General features: G+C 43.0%; 1 protein-coding gene across 2 annotated transcripts in view; it reads left to right on the top strand.

The window, feature by feature from the left end:
- The window catches only part of KCNQ5 (potassium voltage-gated channel subfamily Q member 5), a 592,302-nt gene that overhangs the window by 497,536 nt on the left and 73,131 nt on the right, over positions 1 to 21,635 (top strand). Inside the window, exons 8-9 of one of the 2 annotated variants that reach the window (XM_065911591.1) lie at positions 10,698 to 10,792; positions 20,164 to 20,220. In XM_065911591.1, coding sequence (XP_065767663.1) covers positions 10,698 to 10,792; positions 20,164 to 20,220 — 152 coding nt within the window. The remainder of the gene's footprint in view (positions 1 to 10,697; positions 10,793 to 20,163; positions 20,221 to 21,635) is intronic. The other variant, XM_065911592.1, reaches the window with a different exon arrangement.

Here is a 21,635-nt window from a genome sequence, read left to right on the forward strand (position 1 = left end):
ATGCAGTTTTCTCCTTGCTGTTTTTCTCTTTCAATTCCTCTTTAATGTATACATCTTTCAGTTCTTGAAGGATGCTTTCTAGCCGGTGAGCAAAGAGTTACTCCCTGGGTTCCTCGAATCCATTTGAGCACAAGCCCTGTCCACCTGGGGAACAGAAAACGCACCTCGCACACACCTGATCTCAGGAGTACAGCCATGCCGCTGGCATGAATAATGATCAAATTTACTGAAGACCCAAAAAAGACACTGTTTTATTCGTTTTTTTTATTTTGTATATTTTCTCAATCAATGTGTGCTCAAAGTACAACCACTTCTGTGTACAGATCTTTGATATTTGTTGATATAAAAGGGGACTCTTGTCAAAAAACATCTTAGGCTATCCACTGTCCTGTTGGAAAATGAGGCCCTTGCTGGATTTCTGAGGCTCAGATCCCTTGTGATGACAGAGCTGACAGCTGTGCCCCAACACATTTTCCAGTGGCTGCAGGTGGCTGCTTACATTTAGAAGTTCAGTTCCTGGATGGAACCAACCACGTCTCAGGTGTTCACTAGCCAGATGCTGGCTATAGTACTGCATGAGACAGACACAGAGAATAATAGGAGGGAATTTCTGCTCTAACTCATCATTATTAGCTAATAAATTGTGAAAAAAAAATTTCCAACTGAACTTGAAAACAGATTAGATTTCCTGCAAGAAATCTCTGGGCCAGAGGCACTTCTATGCCAAGAGCCATACAGAGCTAGGCCAGGACACTCTCTGAAGTCACCTGTAGAAAGCAACAAGGCTGATTGCAAAGCTTACTTAAAGATTTAGATTTTTATTTTATGGAACAGGGTAAGGTAACATATTGTGATCAACAATTGAACTTGTACCAAGATGGGCAACAGTGGAGTAAAATCTTTTTTTTTTTTTTTTTTTTTTACTTAAAGCTCTAAATGGTATCCTAAACAAAAAACAATTTAAAATGAAAAGCTCTAAGTGTTGAAGAATACATTTAAACCTAATCATGGTTTCATCAATCAAAGTAGATTCTACCAATTTAAAAAGCAACTGTTGCCCTGTCCAAATGTAATTAATTTATTTATTCAATCCAAGTATAATTAATTAATTTATTCAGTTCAGTTCAGTCACTCAGTCATGTCAAACTCTTTGAGACCCCATGGACTGCAGTATGCTAGGCTTCCCTGTCCATCACCAACTCCTGGAGCTCACTTAAACTCATGTCCATTGAGTCGGTGATGCCATCCAACCATCTCATCCTCTGTCACCCCCTTCTCCTCCTGCCTTCAATCTTTTCCAGCATCAGGATCTTCTCCAAAGAGTCAGTTCTTTGCATCAGGTGGCCAAAATATTGTACTTTCAGCTTCAGCATCAGTCCTTCCAATGAATATTCAGGACTGATTTCCTTTAGGATGGACTGGTTGGATCTCCTTGAGTCCACAGGACTCTCAAGAGTCTTCTCCAATACCACAGTTCAAAAGCATCAATTCTTCAGCACCCAGCTTTCTTTATAGTCCAACTCTTACATCCATACATGACTACTGGAAAAACCATAGCTTTGACTAGATTGACCTTTGTCGGCAAAGTAATGTTTCTGTTTCTTAATATGCTGTCTAGGTTGGTCATAGCTTCTCTTCCAAAGAGCAAGCATCTTTTAACTTCGTGGCCGCAATCACCATCTGTGGTGATTTTGGAGCCCAAGAAAATGAAGTCTGTCACTGTTTCCATTGATTCCCCATCTATTTGCCATGAAGTGATGGGGCTGGATGCCATGATCTTAGTTTTCTGAATGTTGAGTTTTAAGGCAGCTTTTTCACTCTCCTCTTTCACTTTCATCAAGAGGCTCTTCAGTTCCTCTTCGCTTTCTGCCATAAAGGTGGTGTCATCTGCATATCTGAGGTGATTGATATTTCTCCTGGCACTCTTGATTCCAGCTCGTGCTTCTTCCAGCCTGACATTTCGCATGATGTATTCTGCATATAAGTTAAATAAGCAGGGTGACAATATGCAGCCTTGACGTACTCCTTTCCCAGTTTGGAGCCAGTCTGTTGTTCCATGTCCAGTTCTAACTGTTGCTTCTTGACCTGCATACAGATTTCTCAGTAGGCAGGTAAGGTGGACTGGTATTCCCATCTCTTGAAGAATTTTTCACAGTTTACTGTGATCCACACAGTCAAAGGCTTTGGTATAGTTAGTAAAGCAAAAGTTTTTCTTTTTTGATAATCCAAGGGATGTTGGCAATTTGATCTCTGATTCCTCTGCCTTTTCTAAATTCAGTTTGAATTAATTTATTAGATTCAAAAATAATACTAAAACTATTAAATATGTTCATTGTTTTTCCTTGCTGTAACCCCTAGTCAGAAGTCAGGGCTTTATGTTTTGATTATAGATTATAGGAATTTATTTCAAGGATCCTTTAGATTAAAAGCAAGCTTCACTAGCTGATCCATCCATTTTCCTACCCAATTAACCTGCCTTGGTTTGCTGACCTCACAAAGCATCAAGACCAAGACCAGTCTCATCTGTTTGGGGCCAGAGTTGCTGTCTGTGTGCAGGGCCCTGGAGAGGGCCAGAATGCTCTGTCAGTCGGGCAGCAAGGCAACTAAATTAACAGCATTTCAGGGTTGTATGGAAAAGTTTAAAACTTCAGCAGCTTGCAACAAGTTTAGTTGTATCAATATCTTTGAATGATTCATTTAAGTTATATTTTCCTTTCAAGTAGACCTGCCTGGGAAAAGAAAGCACCTATCAATGATGTTTAGAATACCTGCCCAATGTCACCACTTGTGTTAATAATGTCTGAGACTTGTGTTGTGCCTCTTGCTGTGCGGTGTGTTTCTACTCCATTCTGTCACTTGATCCCCAGGACAAGCCTAGAAAGAGGGAGGACTCAAGTCCTTGGTGTTGGAATCTGAATCCAGTGCACTGGTCATATCCAGTGCCTCATGGATACGTCTCTGAAGCCTGAGGATTAGTATTTCAAGGTCCTTCAGAAGTTGCATGTGAGGAGTTAGTTTCCTTTGCACCGGTTCAGGGTGGAGCCAAGGTACTTTGTAGAAAACAGAAACAGGTGGATGAAATAAGCTTGTGAGATGAATGCTGACAGGGGAGCTTATTTTCCTGAGGGAAGAGATAAGATGCTGTTCTGGGGTTTCTCTGGGGGTCTAGTGGTTGAGGACGGGCCTTGCAGTGCAGGGGACACCAGTACTGTTGCTGGCCTGGGAAGACCCTGCATGCTGTGGAGCAGCTGTGCCCCTGTGCCGCGGCAGCTGACGCCCACGTGCCTTGGAGCCTGTGCTCGGCCACAGAAGCGACCACAGTGAGAAGCTCTGCGCTTCCACTCCTCTGCCAGTGAGTGGTTCCCCGTCACCACAGCTAGGAAAAGCCTGTGCAGAGATAAAGACCCAGCACAGTTAAGAAATAAATAAAATACTTTCAGAAAAGAATTGCAATTATATATATAACAAAAGAAGATGCTGTTCTGGAGAAATGAGTTGGCCCCAAAGAAAAGCAAACTGTATGTTGAAACGTTGGCTTCCTCCCATGAAAGAATTGAGCCTTTATCCCATTACCCTAAAGTGAGGCCCCTAAAATAAACTCAGACCACTGACACAGAGCTTGTATATCTTTGGTAATGCTTCAGTCATAAATAAGGACAGATGCTGAAAAAGAAAATCATCCTAGATATGGAAAACATGACTTCAGAAAAAGAAGAAAACAGAAAAGGAGATACAACTGAAAATCTCACCAAAAGTAGAATAAGAAGACAGAGATGGAAAAAGAAACAAAAAAGTAGGAAATTTGGAACACAATTCCAGAAGATCAAATATTCAGCCAACATAAGTACCTCAAAAAGAGTCCAGGGAAACTGAAGGTAGCATTTTGTCAAAGAAATATCATATTCTGGTTCTCCAAAACTGAAGGACAGGAGTGGCCGCAGTAAAAGATACCCCCCACACCCCGCAAGGGCCCAGCACTGGTAGCAAAAACCACCACAGGATACCCTTGTGAAATAGGAGAGCTCTTGCAAGAAAGTGAATCCTAAATGCTTTCTGAGCAGAACATACCCAAAGGGTCCTGAATCTAGATTTCATGGGTTTCTCATTAGTAACCTTAAAATTAGAAGACAGTGGAACAATAGTTTCAAAATTGTGGAGGAAAATTATTTCCAATCTAGAATTTTTTATCCAGCCATAATATTCATGGAGTGTGACAGTCACATACAGATGTTTTCAGATATGCAAAATCCCAACATTTTACCTACCATTTACCCTTACTCAAGAAGTCAATGTATATATTTTACATCTCCTTTACCCATTCATCTGTTGATGGCCACTTGGATTGTTTCCATGTCTCCAATTGGCTATACAGCTGTTAAGTGGGATTGCTGAATCATATGGTGGTTCTGTTTTTAATTTTCTGAGGAACCTCCATACTGGTTTTCTTTGCAGTGTATATTCATACATATATATGTATATATGTTGCAACAACACGGATGGACCTTGTTATTATACAAAGTAAAAGAGCCAGACACAAAGACAAATACTGCATGGTCTCACTTATATGTAGAATCCAGAATTTTTTTAAAATGTCAATCTAGAAACAAGACCAAAAAGTGATTGCCAGGAGCTGGAAGGTGGGGAAATAGGATAAAAGGGTACAAGCTTTCAACTATAAGAATGAATAAGTTCTGAGGATCTAATGTGAAACATGGGGACTGTCATTGATAACCATGTTGTATAACTGAAATTTGCTATGCTTGTAGAACTTAAATGTTCCACACCAAAAAAAAAAAAAAAGACAAGTATGTGAGGTGATGGATGTGTTAATTGTCTAGATGAAGGAGATGCTTTCAAAATGTATACATATATTAAACCGTCACGATGTAAACTTTGAAGATCTCACAACTTTATGTCAGTTATACCTCAGTACAGCTGAAGTCCAACAAGAAGAAGGAGAAGCTGCTTGAATTGATCCTCCGAAACAAGGAGATGAACCAAGAGAGGAAGGAGACATGGGATCCAGGGAACAAGAGACATAGGGAGGAGAGCTGTCAGGCCAGAGAGCAGAGGGCGGGCCTGGAGAGAAGTCGACTGGGAGACACAGTGGACTTTCAGCTTTCTCAACATGGCTAATGAGTAGAATTTTAGAGTTCTGTTGCAGAGTTTAGGAATGTTTTCCTCAAAGGTACATAAAGGCAAATCAATAAATTAAAATAGGGTAACACTAACTCTACAAAAAGCCAAAATTAATTATACAGGAAAGAAAATAGTAGTCAACGGTACATCACATTGCTGAGCTAGGAACTGTAGTTATGTGGTCAAAGTAATGCAAGCTTTAGGTAGTGTTAACGAAACACTTAACTAAAGTTAACTGAAAGTTAACTAAAATTAACTAAAAATTGTCAGTAGGATGAGAGCAGGGGCACGTGTGTACATGGCTATGTCTTTATCTTCTATGGTAAGAAAATTAAAAACCTCAAAGAGATGCGAGAGCAATTTCTAAAATAAAGATTCTTAAAATTAAAAGCAAAAGCTATAAAAATTGAAGGGTTTGCCATTAAAGAACAAAAATGAGTGAGAAGTGAATTGGAAAAAAAGAGATGACTGGTGTTTACCTAAATATTTTTGTTCTCCAGCTTCTTAAATTCTGTACCTTGAAAAATTTATTTCATGTTAGTTATACCTTTGGATCATCAGCCAAAATTAAGATTTCCAGAAAGAATCAAATGTGCCATCGCTACAATACTCCAGACAGTACAGACTACTAAATCCTCCCTGAAGCATAGTTATACTGACACGGTGCTGTCATTAGAGGCCAGAGTTTGAACTTGTTTGGCTGCCTCAAGCACCAGGTTGCATGGTGAATGGTGAACCTGGCTTTCGTTTTGCTTCTTGCTGACTCATCCTTGGGAGTGCATGTGCCTTATAAGTTAAGTCCCTCAGGGCCATTTCTTGCTAAGTACGGTGTCGTTGTAGCCTTGAAGAGAGGAGCACTGACTCCTGGATCACATGGCTGTGGCCTTGGGTTCAGCTTCAAGAAGAGATTAGCTGAGGAAGAGCTGAGGACAGGACAGAGGTATTGGAGGGTGAGAATAATAGATTTGCTCCCTGCCACTTTGACTGCTAACTAGCATCAGCCCTGAGGCAGCAGGCTTCCTGCTCTCCCATTTACAAGGTATTTTTAGGAGAAGCATAATGGAGGGAATAGAGCTTAGCTGTTGAGATAAACTTGATAGAAAAAGAATAAGAAGCCAGATCTCATTGTTAAGAAAATGTTCAATTTTCTTAGAGTGGCCTCTTCTGCGCCTAGTTCTTTATAACATTGGCAGGTAATGTCTTGGTCCCATTTTTTTTGTTGTTGTTGTGCTGTTATTTCAGATTTTTTTTTTTCCACTTTTATCTAATAATGCTCAGTCCTGCTGTGTACTTCTTACTTCTACGTGAGTCCTGCTTCCAAAGCATCTGAGTTCACATACTTCCGACTCCTTCCATGAAAGTTGTCTTATTAAAGCCACGTGGGTGGGGATGGGCCCTCTGGCCTTCATTGTAGAAGCTGTTTTTCACTCGCTCAATCGTATCCAGCTCTTTGTGACCCCATGGACTGCAGCACACCAGGCTTCCCTTCACTAGCTCCCAGAATGTGCTCAAATTCATGTCCATCAAGTCGGTGATGCCATCCAACCATCTCATTCTCTGTCACCCCCTTCTCCTCATGCCTCAAATCTTCCAGCATCAGGGTCTTTTCCAATGATTTGGCTCTTCGTATCAGGTGGCCAAAATATTGGAGCTTCAGCTTCAGCATCAGTCCTTCCATGGGTTGACTTCCTTGAGGATTGATGAGTTTGATCTCCTTGCAGTCCAAGGGACTCTCAAGAGTCTTCTCTAGCATCACAGTTGTAAAGCATCAATTTTTTGGCTATGATAATAAAACCTTGAGTCTTTACTGATTACTCAATATCACTTGTAGATTGTGTTTGTACAGTATTTGCCAAAATTAATGTTTCAAGATGATATAATAATTTCTCTGTTCTCTATAAGATGCCAAGATGCGTAGCATAAGTCTTGAGAGATTTGTAGGTTATATCAACATGAGCTGTGTGAGGAAGGCTCTGGGCAAGGAAGCGGCATCACTTATTTAAGCCTTCCTCAATAACATAAAAACCCTCAGGTCCTACTATATATTTCCCCACTTTTTTATATCACTCTGGAACATCTTATTGAAGTATAAGGTGCTTGAGGGATGTAGCACAGCTCCTAGAAAACTGCGCTGCATGCCTCCAGCAACCGGCGGAAGAGCAGCCCAGGCCAGCACCCCAGGGTCCCAGGGGCCCCCCTCCCCCAGGGGAGCTCTGCACTGCCTGCTAACAGCAAGAACCAGCCCCCCTGCTTTGTGCTGTGGGGAAGGAGAATCACACAATGTGTCCTCTTCCGTGTCTTGTTTCTCTCAACAGTGCTCATGCAAAGTTCATCCACATTGTCGGGCATAGTTATAGTGGACGGTTCCTGGGTGATGCCCCACTGGGTTAGCATACACAGCCCCCCTGCTCCTCGTCCTGACAGCTGCTTAAACATTCCTGACTTTGGTTTATTAGGAAGGCTTCCCAGGTGGCGCTAGTGGTAAACAACCCACATGACAATGCAGGATACTTAAGAGACGTGGGTTCTATTCCTGGGTCCAGAAGAGCTCCTGGAGAAGGGCATGGCAACTCCAGTATTGTTGCCTGGAGAATCCTCTGGACAGAGGATCCTAGTCGGCTACAGTCCATAGAGTCACAAAGAGTTGGACACGACTGAAGTAACTTAGCATGCACATACACTGTTGAGACATAGAAAACAAATCTATGATTACCAAAGGGGAAAGGTGCAGGGCAGGGATAAATTTAGAGTTTAGGATTAGCATATGCACAATACTATATATAAAATAGATGAATAAAGACCTACTGTATAGCACAAGAAACTACACACAATACTCTGTAATAATCTGTATGGGAAAAGAATCTGAAAATAACTAGATATGTGTATAACAGAATTACTTTGTGATACCTAACACAACGGTGTACATCAACTCTACTTCAGTTTTTTTAAAAGGGCTAGAGCTGGTTAGACTCACAGGTAGAGAGAACAGCATATTAATAGTGGCTACCAGTGGAGAGGGGAGGGACAAGATAAGGATAGGGGATTAAGAGGTACAAACTATTATGTATAAAATAAATAGGCTATAAGGCTGTGTTGGGTAACATGGGAATACAGCCAGTAGTTTATTTTTTTATAATTTTATTTATTTGTTTACTCATTCACTTTGGGCTTCGCTGGGTCCTCGTTGCTTTGCGCCAACTTTGTACAGTTTCAGCGAGCAGGGGATACTCCTCGCTGTGGCGTGTGGCTTCTCATTGCCGGGGGGCCTCTCTTGTTGCAGAGCGCAGGCTCTGGCCACCTGGGCTTCAGTAGTTGCAGCACAAAGTCACTGTAGTTACAGCTCACGGATTCTAAAGTACAGGCTCAGGAGCTGCGGCACATGGCTTAGTTGCTCCATGGAGTCTTCCTGGACCAGGGATCTAACCTGTGTCCTCTGCATCGGCAGGCAGAGTCCTATCCACTGTGCCACCAGGGAACTCCAAGCCAATATGTTATAACTATAAATGAAATATAAACCTTTAAAAATTGTGAATCACTATATTGTATACCTGTATATTGTGCACCAACTTCAGTTCAGTTCAGTTCGGTTCGGTGGTTCAGTCGTGTCTGACTCTTTGCGACCCCATGAATCGCAGCACACCAGGCCTCCCTGTCCATCACCAACTTCCAGAGTTTACTCAAACTCATGTCCATCGAGTCGGTGATGCCATTCAGCCATCTCATCCTCTGTTGTCCCCTTCTCCTCCTGCCCCCAATCCCTCCCAGCATCAGGGTCTTTTCCAATGGGTCAACTCTTCGCATGAGGTGGCCAAAGTATTGGAGTTTCAGCTTCAGCATCAGTCCTTCCAATGAACACCCAGGGCAGATCTCCTTTAGGATGGACTGGTTGGATCTCCTTGCAGACCAAGGGACTCTCAAGAGTCTTCTCCAACAGCACAGTTCAAAAGCATCAATTCTTCAGTGCTCAGCTTTCTTCACAGTCCAACTCTCACATCCATACATGACAACTGGAAAAACCATAGCCTTGACTTGACAGACCTTTGTTGGGAAAGTAATGTCTCTGCTTTTTAATATGCTATCTAGGTTGGTCATAACTTTCCTTCCAAGGAGTAAGCATCTTTTAATTTCATGGCTGCAGTCACCATCTGCAGTGATTTTGGACCCCCCCAAAAATAAAGTCAGCCCCTGTTTCCACTGTTTCCCCATCTATTTGCCATTTACTTCAATAAATAAATAAACAGGAAAATTAATATTAAGGTTAAAAATAAATAGTGCCATTTTCAACTTTATAGTATACCACTTTTGATGAACTTATAAGCATATCTGTTAAATATGGATGTAAGAGTGAGTAGCTGTATTATAAGGTATTTATACTTCAGCTTTAGTAAATATGGCCAAAGTTTTCCAAATTAGTTATATCAACTTTAAGTCTTTCTTCCTGCACACATTTATTCAATGATCATCTCATGGAAAGGAATATTATTAGATCACTATTTTCTTCATTGTAGGTTTCAAAATCATGAATGAGGGTCAGACAGAAGGATTGTGACCTGTTTATATGAATTTGCCACACAAAATAGAATGTTTTGATTTATAACTTAAAAAATTTCCTCTCTGGAGAGTAGAGTAAACACTTGGTCCCTAGAGATGTTTGCAAACTTATGGCAAAGGAAGAAATTCACCAAAATCTCTGTGGAAAGTAAGTTCAGGCGATCTCTCTGATAGACAGTTCAGAGGGAAGCTTCCAACAGCAGTCACCAAGCAGGCAGCAAGGACCAGGGGGAGATGCTAAGAACAAGAGCCAGGCAACCTGAGATGACGTCTCACCTCGCCAACCTTGTGTTAACTTCTTAATTTATCTGCCTTTATTTTCTCATTTACAAAATAAGGGTCTTAACCCAGAATCCAATTTGTGAGAGTTACATGAAAATACTTTATATCACATGCATGGGGTGTTATGAGAAGTAGACCAGGCCTGTGTTTTACGTCAAAGAGCTATGAGCGTGTTCTTAGATGCCAACGTTAAATCCTTATGTGCTTTCTGGTCATATTCCGGAGAATACATTGCCCCACCTTGTTTAAAAGTGCCTTCATTGTTAGCATTAGAAGTACTGTGTGGTTCAACCTCAGGGGATTTCAGTATATCACTAACATGCCCTGATGGTCATCAGTTAACCAGCTAGCTTACTAATTAATTTGCTAATTGCACTATGAATTTCCTTTCTCTCACAAGTGTTGATGAAGTATGTGCTCGCAGGAGGCATGGTCACCTCTCATGTCTCCCCCTAACCAGTCCCAAAACTCCTGTATTAGGCTTTGCAGTGCTTTTACTTTTGATATGAGTTATTTTGAAAAGCAGTTCTTCAGACGTGATGGAGTATGTATGACAGTTAGCCGAAAATGCCAGAGTATTCTTCAACTCAGGTGTTTATCGGGGCTGAACATGACAAGGAAAAGATGCTTCATCTGTATGAATTTGCTTATCTCCTCCTCACTGCATTCTCTCCCCTTCTCTCTTTTGTTTTTCTTTCTTATGTCCCCACGTGTACCGTGTGCAGTGCGTTTGGCGTAGTTACGCAGCTGATGAGAAATCTGTCTCCGTTGCAACTTGGAAGCCGCACCTGAAGGCCTTGCACACCTGCAGCCCCACCAAGTAGGTGTCAGTGTGACAGTCGGCGCTGTCGCCGAGTCTCCTTAAGTTTGTAAAACAAGCCACGCACACACAACCACACACAGACCCACAACCACACACAGACCCACAACCACACACAGACTCACAACCACACACATACACGTGTCGATTCGAAGATTGTCTTATTCTCTGTTGTTTTTTGAGATTCAAACCTGTTTGGTAACAACTCAGATGTGAAAGTGAGCGTACTCAGTATCATGGCTCACCATCCACAGATTGGGCTTAAAGATGAAAAGAATCTAAACTTCATAAAGATTCACTTGTACTGTTTCATGCTTATTTTCTAACATCTCATTTCATAAAGCCCACCAGAATTCCTATAGTAAGTGCTATGGTTCTGGAAAACCAGTGACTCTTAAAACGCCCCCCATCATCTGACCAACAAAAGGCTGTTTGGGAAGCATTGTGTCTGCACATTTAAGCCCCTCAAGGTCATTTCTCCTTGAGGGATGCCTCACGGGACAGGCATTGAGCTTCACTTGCAGATCAAACAGACATCAATAACAAAACATGAGAAGAGGTGGGCACAGTGAGGGGAAGGCAGTACTCCAGTGCAATTTGGGATTAGTGTTCAAAATTTAAAGAGATGTTACTTCCATTCACATGATATCCACCAAATAGGTCACCTGGCTATGCTTCAGCTCAGGTTGGGGAGTCGCAGCGCCTCTATGTTTGGAAGGGAGGGGGCTGGGAAGATGCTACACATACTGAGGGCTGCCACAGCATCTTTAATTCCCAAACAATCCCTAGTCCCGGAAGCCTGGACTCTGGTTCAACTGACACACAAAACCATAATCACCATCTAATTAAAGAAATCCCCAGTGAAAGTAGCAAAGCCGGTAAGTCAGAGATGGGCTCGCTGTGAGTCACCCGCTGGACTAGTGGTCAGTCCCCGGATTGTTCAGAGTGCATTTGAGCATCTGCTGTGTCTTTTCAGAGCCCATTAAAGCCTTAATTCCAGGGGCCTCATGGGATTGGAGGCAGCCAATGACTGTGATGGTCCGAGAAAACCCTTCTTAGCAGAGTGCAGGAGAATCAGCTGGGGAAGCCCTCACGGCTGGTTCCCTGGAGCCACTGTCTCCCAGGAGATCTGTGGGACCCTCGTTAACTCATGGGATCTGTTACAATGCTTTCCTGCCCTGCCCTGAGCCTGGGGTTCACATCCATACATATGATGAGAGCTGGCCAAGGTCACCTCTGACCCTACGGGAGAGGTCAGGGTCACACCTGTGCCTACACTGGTGACGGAGATGCACTGACCCAGGATGCTGGAGGGGGCGCAGTCTCAGCAGGCATATAATCCACTTTTCATTCAGATCTCAAAATTCAGTGAAATTCCCCTTATTCAGTATTAGATTCTTTCAAAGTTTTAGCATTTTAAAACAAAAAAGGAATATAACTGGTGCACCATCTGTTCCTTGGGTATATATGAATCAAAAATGGGAATTGTATAGAAAGTGTATGTCTCGTCTCTAGGAAGGTTGCTGGGGAATGTGTAAGAGGTAGGCTAGTGGGAAAAAAAAAAGAAAAAAGAAAACAAAACAAAAGAAGACTCTCGAGTGACAGGAGAGTGTGGGCTATTATTTTATTATGTGTGATTATTTGGCTTCCCACTGCCTGCTGTTTTTGGTTTCAAAGCCATCCTGAAACCTGGAAAAACTCTTCAATAATGAGTCAATCTCTTGCAGTGCATAAACTGTTGTTTTATTCCCATGACTTCTTTTTTTCTGGTATTTTCCCTGTTTTTAGTGGGAGTGGAGAAATTTGCACACACACGTGTCTTCATCCTGTCCCCTGTGGCCACCAGCACCCTCCCCTCCTGCCCGTCTCCCCGAGCCCTGGGAGCCTCTGGGTCTCAGCCTTATTTATGAATGACAGGTGTGTGCCCAGTAGAACAACAGCCACCACAAAGCTCCTCTACCTTCAGTTCATAATTCATTTTCCCAAACGGCATGGTTCTTAATCCTTGCTGTTATTGTCATTTTTTGTTAAACCGTTGAAGTCATGATGGTTAATTATGGACTCTTTCTCAAGGAAAATATTCAACACCTAACAATCAAAATTTTGCCTTCAATTTTAATGTATTTACAAACTCCCTGAAGACAAGTTCAGAACCTTTGCTTTAGAAACAATCCTACTTTAATCAAATGTGTAGGTTTGTGAGGAGGCTGATTTACAATGACTTAGAGGGATAATTTTGCATTTGTAACTAACTGGCTTACTGACTGCAGAGTGATATAGTAAGAAACAGATCAAAACTTCTTACTGACATCAGAAATTTCCTAGAGTGTTTCAGGTTAAGAATCTCTGAAGGGAAAGTTCATTCGCCCATTCGTGGGTTCCTGCAGACATGAGCACAGTCAGGGAGGAAGGGATTTCCCTCTGCCTTTCTAGGTCCTTCCAGATGGTCTAAGAATTAAGTTGACATGAGACAGATTAACAGGAGGAAATCAAGAGTTTAGCAATATGTTCACATGAGAGGGACCCAGGAGAACTGAGTGACTCGACAAAAGTGCCCAAACCCTCTCCTTAAACACCACCTTCAGCTGAATGCTGGATCTGGTTTGGGAGGAAGGCACTGCACCTGGAGACAGGGAAGCAGCTGCTTGGTAAAGAAGTGCTGGTTGAAAAAAAAAAAAAGAAGTGCTGGTTGGACTAGCACAGAAGGCAGGATGTGGACAGGACTCTGATGGAGACACTGTCACCTTCAGGCCCTGCCGAGCGTCCCACCACACCCGGCCCATCGTCCTCACAGACCTCTCTGGCGACAGCCCTATTCTGGGGAAACAGGCCCTTTATCTAAATTCTTTTAGGTTGTTAAGGGAGAGGTACAAGAAAAACTTCCTAAGACTTCCATTTCTTAAAAAAATAATCAGCCTGAGGCTCCAGACGGAGGGAATATATGTATCCTTATGGCTTATCTGTGCTAATCTATGGCAGAAACCAATACAATACTGTCATTATCCTTCAATTACAAATAAAGAAAATAATAATCAGCCTGAATTTATGCTCATGCCAGAGGCACGTTGGGGTGCCAGATTTGGGGGTGCCACATTCTGCTCCCCTACAGCATCTGCTGGGTCACAGTGCTGCTCTGGGCATAGGGAATGCGGCTACGGTGGAGGAGGAAAACCAGGAGAATCTCAGGCTGAGCTCAGGGAGTCTAAGTGCAAGAGATACTGGGAAGAGACAGCAAAAATAAATAAGCAAAATATATAATAGAGTAGATGATGCTAAGAGCTAAAGAGAAAAGTAAAGTAGGAGAGGAATTAGAGGGGCCACTGGGGGCTATGAGTTTAAATAGCTGGTCAGGGGAGAGAGTATATTATCAACAGCAGGAGCAGCAACAATGACTTTGTTATCAGCAAAGACCGAAGCCCGAGATCTTGTCCTCCCGGTGAGAGACACCATGGGCTGCCTTGACCTCTCATTGTTATCCCAGGGAGAAGGATGATGGAACAGCTGTGAGGGGCAGGGGCAGAGATGCTTCTCAGACCTTCTGGACACTCTCCTTTCTGATCCGGCTCGTCTGCCGCATGCACTTTTAAGGTCTTAGTAGTTGCAAAGTTTTGTTTTAATGACAGAAGGATTTAGGGAAGGAACACTTTTCTTGATTTTCATCTCAAAGAGAGTGAAGGCTGTGCGGAGGGTGAAGCACAGGTAACTGTGCTATTTGGGGAAATGAGTCAGATAGTTTATGAAGCTGTGTGGATCATCAAGCTCCCCAGGGCCACGTGGCACCTTAGGGAGTTAGAATTTAGAGATTTTCAACTTCAAGGCCTTCCATTTAGTCATAAGAAAATTGAGACGCACAAGAAAGTGAACCATATGCCCAAGTACACACAGCTCATTTACAAAGAGTAGGGACCCTACACCATTTTGGGTAGACCCAAATTTGCTAAAACGGTTTATGAGACCACCCAACACTAAGCTAGGTTGTCTATATGCTTAATTTCCTGCAAGGAATTCATATTTAAAAAAAAAAACAAATCTACCTCAACAAGTTATTAACATACAAAACCATAGTACACATGAACTAAAGCAGATTAAATAGCCCCAAAGGCTGCCTGAACCACAGGGACCCCAGCTTCAGTGTAACCAGCACAGCAGTTCTAAGAGTCGCTAATGATGCTGATTAGATCAGAACCACTTTTTCCTAAACCCTGGATGACGTTGGCTGATGAAGACTCTATAGCTTTTGGTCATACATGTAGGCAGTATCTCGGGTCTGTTTCACAAGGAACACAAGTTAGAAATTTGGGTACATTTATGATGAAGTGTTTTGCTTCTGTGGCTCTTGCTCGAAAAGAAAGGATTAATCAAGGTACTTGATTCCCCAGTTTGGTCATTATCAAGTGCTATAAATGTGTTCACCATGTATCATCATTTTTCTTCTGTCTGCACGCACCTGAAGGAAAGAGCAAGGGGAAGCTTCAAGCAGGTTTGTAATTTCTGTTCTGCTACATGTTTGTTGGTAAATCTGATCCCTCACCTATGTTTTAAATGTGCCTCATGTGAGAAAAATCGATCTACACATGCAAGGTGATTAAAAGTGACCTTTCACAAGATTGCCTGCAAAGGTTGCTGTTGTATTGATTTTCCACCCTCTTGGGAGTGCCTTTCCCTAAGTCACTCAATGCTTTTTACAATCTGCAGGGCATGGGACATTCTGGGGGAAAATAATAATTATGGTCTTTGGTTGTTCCTTGCTGCTATTTTCCCAGAGTCTGACTGAGTATTCAAATCCCATGAAGCAGGATAAGAGCCACTCCCTTCACCAGGATCCTTCTTTTAGAGTGAGAAATTGTGTGGTTTGGGGCAGGGGGTGGGAAGGAACAGTGTGTTCAGGAGGTAAGGACACCCTCTATGTGACGTCTCCAGCTGTTCAGAACTCAGGCGCCCTAATCCTTTAGTTAGGAAGAAGAAAATCCTCTCGAACACGTCACCGAATGAAGCTCACTGTACGATCATTCTTCTGTGCCTTAGAAGGAAATGCTTTATCAGATTAAGTAGCAGGAAGCTAGACCCAGAGGAAAGAGCATGTTTTAACCTGGGTTCATGACTGCCAAGAAGGATCTGGGCTTGGGAACAGAACCCAGAAGGAGAGAGGCACATGGATCCCAGCCCAGATGGGGTGAGGACAGACAGAGAAGAGCCAGCAGGAAGTCCCACACCCTAGGATTCCTTCCCATGAGGGATGCAAGGTTTTTCTGGTCTTGACCACCATCCCAGTAAGGAAGAAACACAGGCACCCCCCTGCCCTGGGCTGGCCCCTGAGTGGGGAGCCATCAGGGGCTTGGGGATTGTGTCATTAGCTTTGTGCTGTTATACGAATGATCATTACATATTTATCATGATGTATTTATTCACTCCTGAAATCAGAGTTGTGAGTTCTCTAGAGGTGATGAGTCTCTGGGTCATCCATTTCTGCATTATCTCAATCAACACCTAAAACAATTATAAATAGCAGCATAGACACGTTCGCTAATGACGAGAGGTAGATGTGATTGGGTGTACCCACTTGTTAGGGTAGGGAAGCTCCCATGGGTTCTGGCACTGGAGACGCTTCTTTTACGCAGCTGATACAGAGTAAAAGCAGAAGGCGGTGGTGCTCTCCCAGTGGTATTTCCAGAAAGTTTTAGTGGCTCGAAGAGTTGCTCTTCACTTTAGAAGTATTTGTGCCCAAAGAGAAGAACTGGGCTTTAGACACTGGATAAGTTGGGTTTGAGCAGCTATGCCCCTCGCGTCCTGCTTCGTGTAGACTCCACGCAACCCCACTCTCCTCCTGGGTGGAAATTCTACTCAAGACAAGTCAACCAAAATAAATCATAGTCACTGTGAGCCGTTTTGGTCTCTTGGGTGACATTCGAAGTTTTCTTTGTCTTGAGGGCCATCGATTTACAGGTTATCTCAAAGAGGAACCTGTCAATTTATAGTCAGTGTGAAGAAAAAAAAGGACCCTATCGTCTCCAAGTCCTCAGGGAAGAGACCCTCTTTGGCAGGCATGACCTGAAAATCAGGTCGCCTGTCTGGGTTTCATTCTCCAGAGGGGACATTTGTAAATCTTGTGGCGGTTTTGCTTCAGCACAGCCGTGAGTGAGGGGCCACCCTGGGCTGACAGCGACACTGCCCTTCTCCAAAAATCACCGAGGCAGAGGGCACAGACTGCAGTCCCAGTGTCCAAACATGAACTGACCAGACTACAACCAAACATTCTAAATGCCGTGATGCTCGTGTTATTTATATACCTAAAACGTTATACTGTGTTTACCTAAACATCATATACCGTGTTCATATACCTAAAGTGTTAAGATGTATTCTGCATGGTTGGGGCTGAGTCTGTCAAAGATTGCCTACCCCCTGTAGACTTGAACTTGGGGCTTTCCTGGTGGCTCAGCGGTAAAGAATCCATCTGCAATGCAGGAGACACAGGAGATGTAGGTTTGATCCCTGGGTCAGGAACATCCCCTGGAAGAGGAAATGGCAACCCACTCCAGTATTCTTGCCTGGAGAATCCCCATGAACAGAGAAGCCAGGCAGGCTACAGTCCATAGGGTCACAAAAAGTCGGACATGACTTAGTGACTAGACAACAAAAAAACAGACTTCAACTGAGCCACACTGCTGGCTCAGAGAATCACACGGAGACATCTAGCTTCTCCGCAGTCTTTGAACATTTGGCAAAAACCACCGTGAACACACCATATGTTGCTGTGTGGTACACGTCTCACTTCACGCTTCACCGGCACACCCGGGGGTTTCCTGTCCGCCAGTCCACACATCATGTCACCACGTATTGAGGCTATGACAGGGAATGTGCTCAATAAATACTTCTTGGGTGGCATAATAAAATACCCCTGACCTCTAGTACTTTACGTGAAGAGAGAGAAAAGACCAACAAGAGAGGTCAAGAGGAAGATTATAAAAAGAGAGAAAAGGAAAACTTAACATTCCAGTCATCTGCAGGAAATAAGCTGCAGTCCTACTTTAATGTGACCTTTGTTTCTCCCGCCGTGACCCCCAGGGCAGTGATGTGTTCATGGCACATGCAGACAGGCTGTTGTAACAGCAGCAGCACCAGCCCAGGAAGTAACAAATCTGCCCTCCCTCGAGCAAGTGTGCACAAAGGAAGTGCATGCTGATGATGATTCTCCCTTAGAAGCAGCAGCTCTGAGTCCAGAATACGGCTGGCGAGTGCTGGACCCACGTTCAGGCCAGCTGATAGCACCGCTTTGGCTTCAGCTGTACCACTGTGATTCAGACAAGGGAGTGTGGATACACGGCAGTCAGCCCTGTTATCCTCCAGAGCCTGGAATCTCCTAAATGCTTCCTCGAGGGACCTCTTTGTAAATGCTAAGACCTGAGAGGGACCCAGATGTAGGAGAGGCTACCCAGCAGCCAGCACTGCCCCCATTGAGGGGCCAGGACAGTAGGTCAGGTCTCTCTCTACACACTCATCTACACCCCTGGGGAACTGGGTTCCCTGCTTAAGGACCTTCTTGTGAGAAGATTTTGGCTTCCTACATGGAGGTTAGCTTGTGGTTTCTAAAAACTCGTGCACAGCCTCTCGGGCTAAGGAAAGGCACCCAGTCCCAAGATGGTGACCGATTCAAAAAGCTTCTTTAAAAATACAGCCTCCAGGAGAGCTTGCTAATCTAGCTTAGCTGAACAAGAGCGACCGTGGTACCAGGTCAGGTGTGAATCACCATCCATCTCAGCCGACCCTGCCCTGTTCCTCTTCTAAAGCCCCAAACGCTGCTTCTTGGGCATGGTTCAGTTGTTTACTTTTTCCTTTCCATCTTCCCACTGAAACAGTTCTCATCCCACATGTGGTGGTGAATGGTGTCTACTGATTTTATTCTAATTAATCATCCCACTGAGTAACTTTTCCCACTCGTTTTATAAGCTGGGCAGTTCTCTGTTTGGGTATAAATGGCCACTTCGCAAGGACAGAATGTCCCTGTAAACGCATCCGGCATCCTCATCTTCCTCTCTGCCGCCTCCACCAAGCTGACTAGGCTATGAGTTAGCTATCACCATGGTATGAGAAAGCTCTTACTTCTTCCTACCTGTGAAGGTTTTATTGCTCCAAGGACAGATCATACATCAGAGGCTTGGGGATTATCCGTATATCTCCCTGCCTCTGCTAACCCTGTCTGCTTAATCAACACTCAGCGACTGTATGCCTGCCTTGTAGTTAAACCGCCTTTATGCAGTTCATGAGGCATTAAGAGAGCCCTGCCAGACTTCTTAGTAGACTCTCTGAAGTTGCTTTAACAGTGCTTGTGAGACAGTTATAAAGATGCGTGTCTTAAAAGTTAAAGCATAAGCGAGACTCTTATTGCATTACAGCCTGTGCTCCGGTCCACAGGGTGCTTTGCCCGAACTGTTCCTGCACGGTTGCCTTTATTAGGTTCTGAGAAGTGTGACTCTCAGGAGAGAACGCGACAACACGGATGGAAACACCATGCGCTTCTATTTCTTTTGCATTTATTTTCCATTATTTATATGTCTTTCTTCTGTGTGCAGTGAATGATCTGCATGGGTTGTTAAACTAAACTCAGGGAAATGAGAATTCTTTTTTCGGCACAGTCAACTTGTGTCCTTACTGGCAAAAGGTTAGGTTGTTGCTAAAACAGTTTTTTTTTTTTTTTTTCAAAATAGTCTCTTTTTCTGTTCGCATTTATTGATCAAAGGAAAGGATTTAGTCTTTGAAAAGCACATTGTAAGAGTTAATATAAGAAAAATGCTCTTTTTCTAACAAACTAGCAACCTAGAATATTTTCTATTATCTTTTCGAACATGTTCTATCTGACAATTGATTCCTTATATTTACACCTTCAGGTTTCATATAAACCAAGAACTTTTTTATTTTAAGGTGGATTCTTTACCAGCTGAGCTATCAGGGAAGCCCCTGTTTCAAAGCAATTAATGTTATCTTCACTGATTCCTATAAAGATTTTAATAGTTCTAGAATATTTTATTCCTCAATCATTTATACCGCATTGCACTGTTACTTATTACAAGGGTTGCTATACCCTAAAATATATATATTCTTATTTTTGTATGCAGCAGATGCTAAGACATAGACTACCATCCTTTGGAATGCCTGTTTCAAAATCTAATTATTTCTACTTAACCATTAAGAACATGGCACCCATTTTGAGCAGCACAATTAATTTACAGTTTGTCGTTGGTGTTTAAATAGTCCATGTACTTGCATATGAATAATGAGGAAGCCGAATGGCTTTGTTTTTCAAGACCACAAGCCCCTGGGCCCTTTCCTGGTTGCGACCGCCTAGTAACCAGCTGCTGTCTCCCCCTCACTCCTAGTCAGGTCTGTAGTCATAAGCAGAAGCTCTTCAGAATACACACCTCATGGAAGCAGAGGTACCAGCATCCCGGCTGCTGACATGAGATCTGAGAATGCCAACTAACCTCAGGTGCATGACCAGGTCACCCCGCCCTCTACTGAGCCCTGCTCAGACTCACTCTTCTGAGGACTCCTGAATGAGGTTTCCAGCCCGCTTGTATTCCTCCCGCTGCCTGCTGCCTGCTTGGATCCCCTGCGCCCTGGGGATGAGCAGGCAGGTCCGAGCGGCCCCTCCTGGCGGCGGACGATGCTGAGCGGTGCACGTATCGGGTTGTGCTGGCTGCGCTGTGCTGCCGAATTGTGCCAGGGGCGAGAATTTGCAGGAGGCTTATCCTGTGAAGGGCTGAAGCCCTTATTAAGCATAATAGTAACTACAGCATTCTGAGTCCAAGAGGATTACCATGGGGATGCTGTGATGCCACCCAGTCCCTGGCAGGGATCCCCCAGGAGCCGACTGCACGCTGGCCATTTGAGGAACACGAGCATCTGGTCACAAGAATCCCTGCAGGGCGGACATGCCTTCTGCCTTGAGATAGCCTGTGGCCAGGGACCAGGGGCTGCACACCGTCAATGACCACAGTCACCCTTTGGTTCCTTTCTCCAAAGAGAGGCCTCCTTGTTGTTTCTTGGGGATAGTCTTTGGCAGCCTTCCTAAAAGAACACTGTCTCATAAGCCTTTCTCAAAAATCACGTTCATAGATACCGCAAAAAAGCTGAAAAATAATGAAAACATCACTGGACTAGGGAAGAGTATTTTTTAATCAATGTGTGTTTTCAATAGCAGTCACCTAACCCATTTAATAGTAAGTTCATCAAGGTGCTCTGCTGATTTGCAAATGGGAAATGAACTACAAAAATTAATAAAAGTAAACTTTTTGTAGGAAAACACAAGGACAGATCTTTGACTTGGAAAAGAAAATATTGCTTGGCTAAAAAGTTCTGGATTAGGGTATTATTCTTAACAGTCACACTATGTCAGAAGACATTATGTCAGAAGAAGAGTGAAAACATTACATCTTTTTTTTTTCTAATTTAATGTTTAATGTGTTGCGTTCACTTCAAAATAATTCTAGAGAATATTTTAACATTAGATGTGGCAAATATTCACATACTTTAGAAGGACAAAAGGGGAAAGGGTACCCAGAACTCATTTATATCAACTCTCATGCCTTAAGTAGTACTGAGATTCAGAAAATAATGTTATTTCCATTTCCCGTTAATTCTTAAAGACAATATTAAATGTTTTGTAGGGACAATTTTTAAATATTTTATGAGTATTTTTTGAAGTTTTTGTTATTATAAATAACATTGGTAGATTTAATGCTGATACCTATTTTAGATTTTTTAAACATTTTTAGCAATTGAAATTTTTAAAAAACTAAATTTCATATTAATGGTTTTATAATGCTCTTATCAGTTTCCTATTCATTCA

Source organism: Muntiacus reevesi, chromosome 19 (genome assembly GCF_963930625.1).
Source record: "Muntiacus reevesi chromosome 19, mMunRee1.1, whole genome shotgun sequence".
Lineage (NCBI taxonomy): Eukaryota > Metazoa > Chordata > Mammalia > Artiodactyla > Cervidae > Muntiacus > Muntiacus reevesi.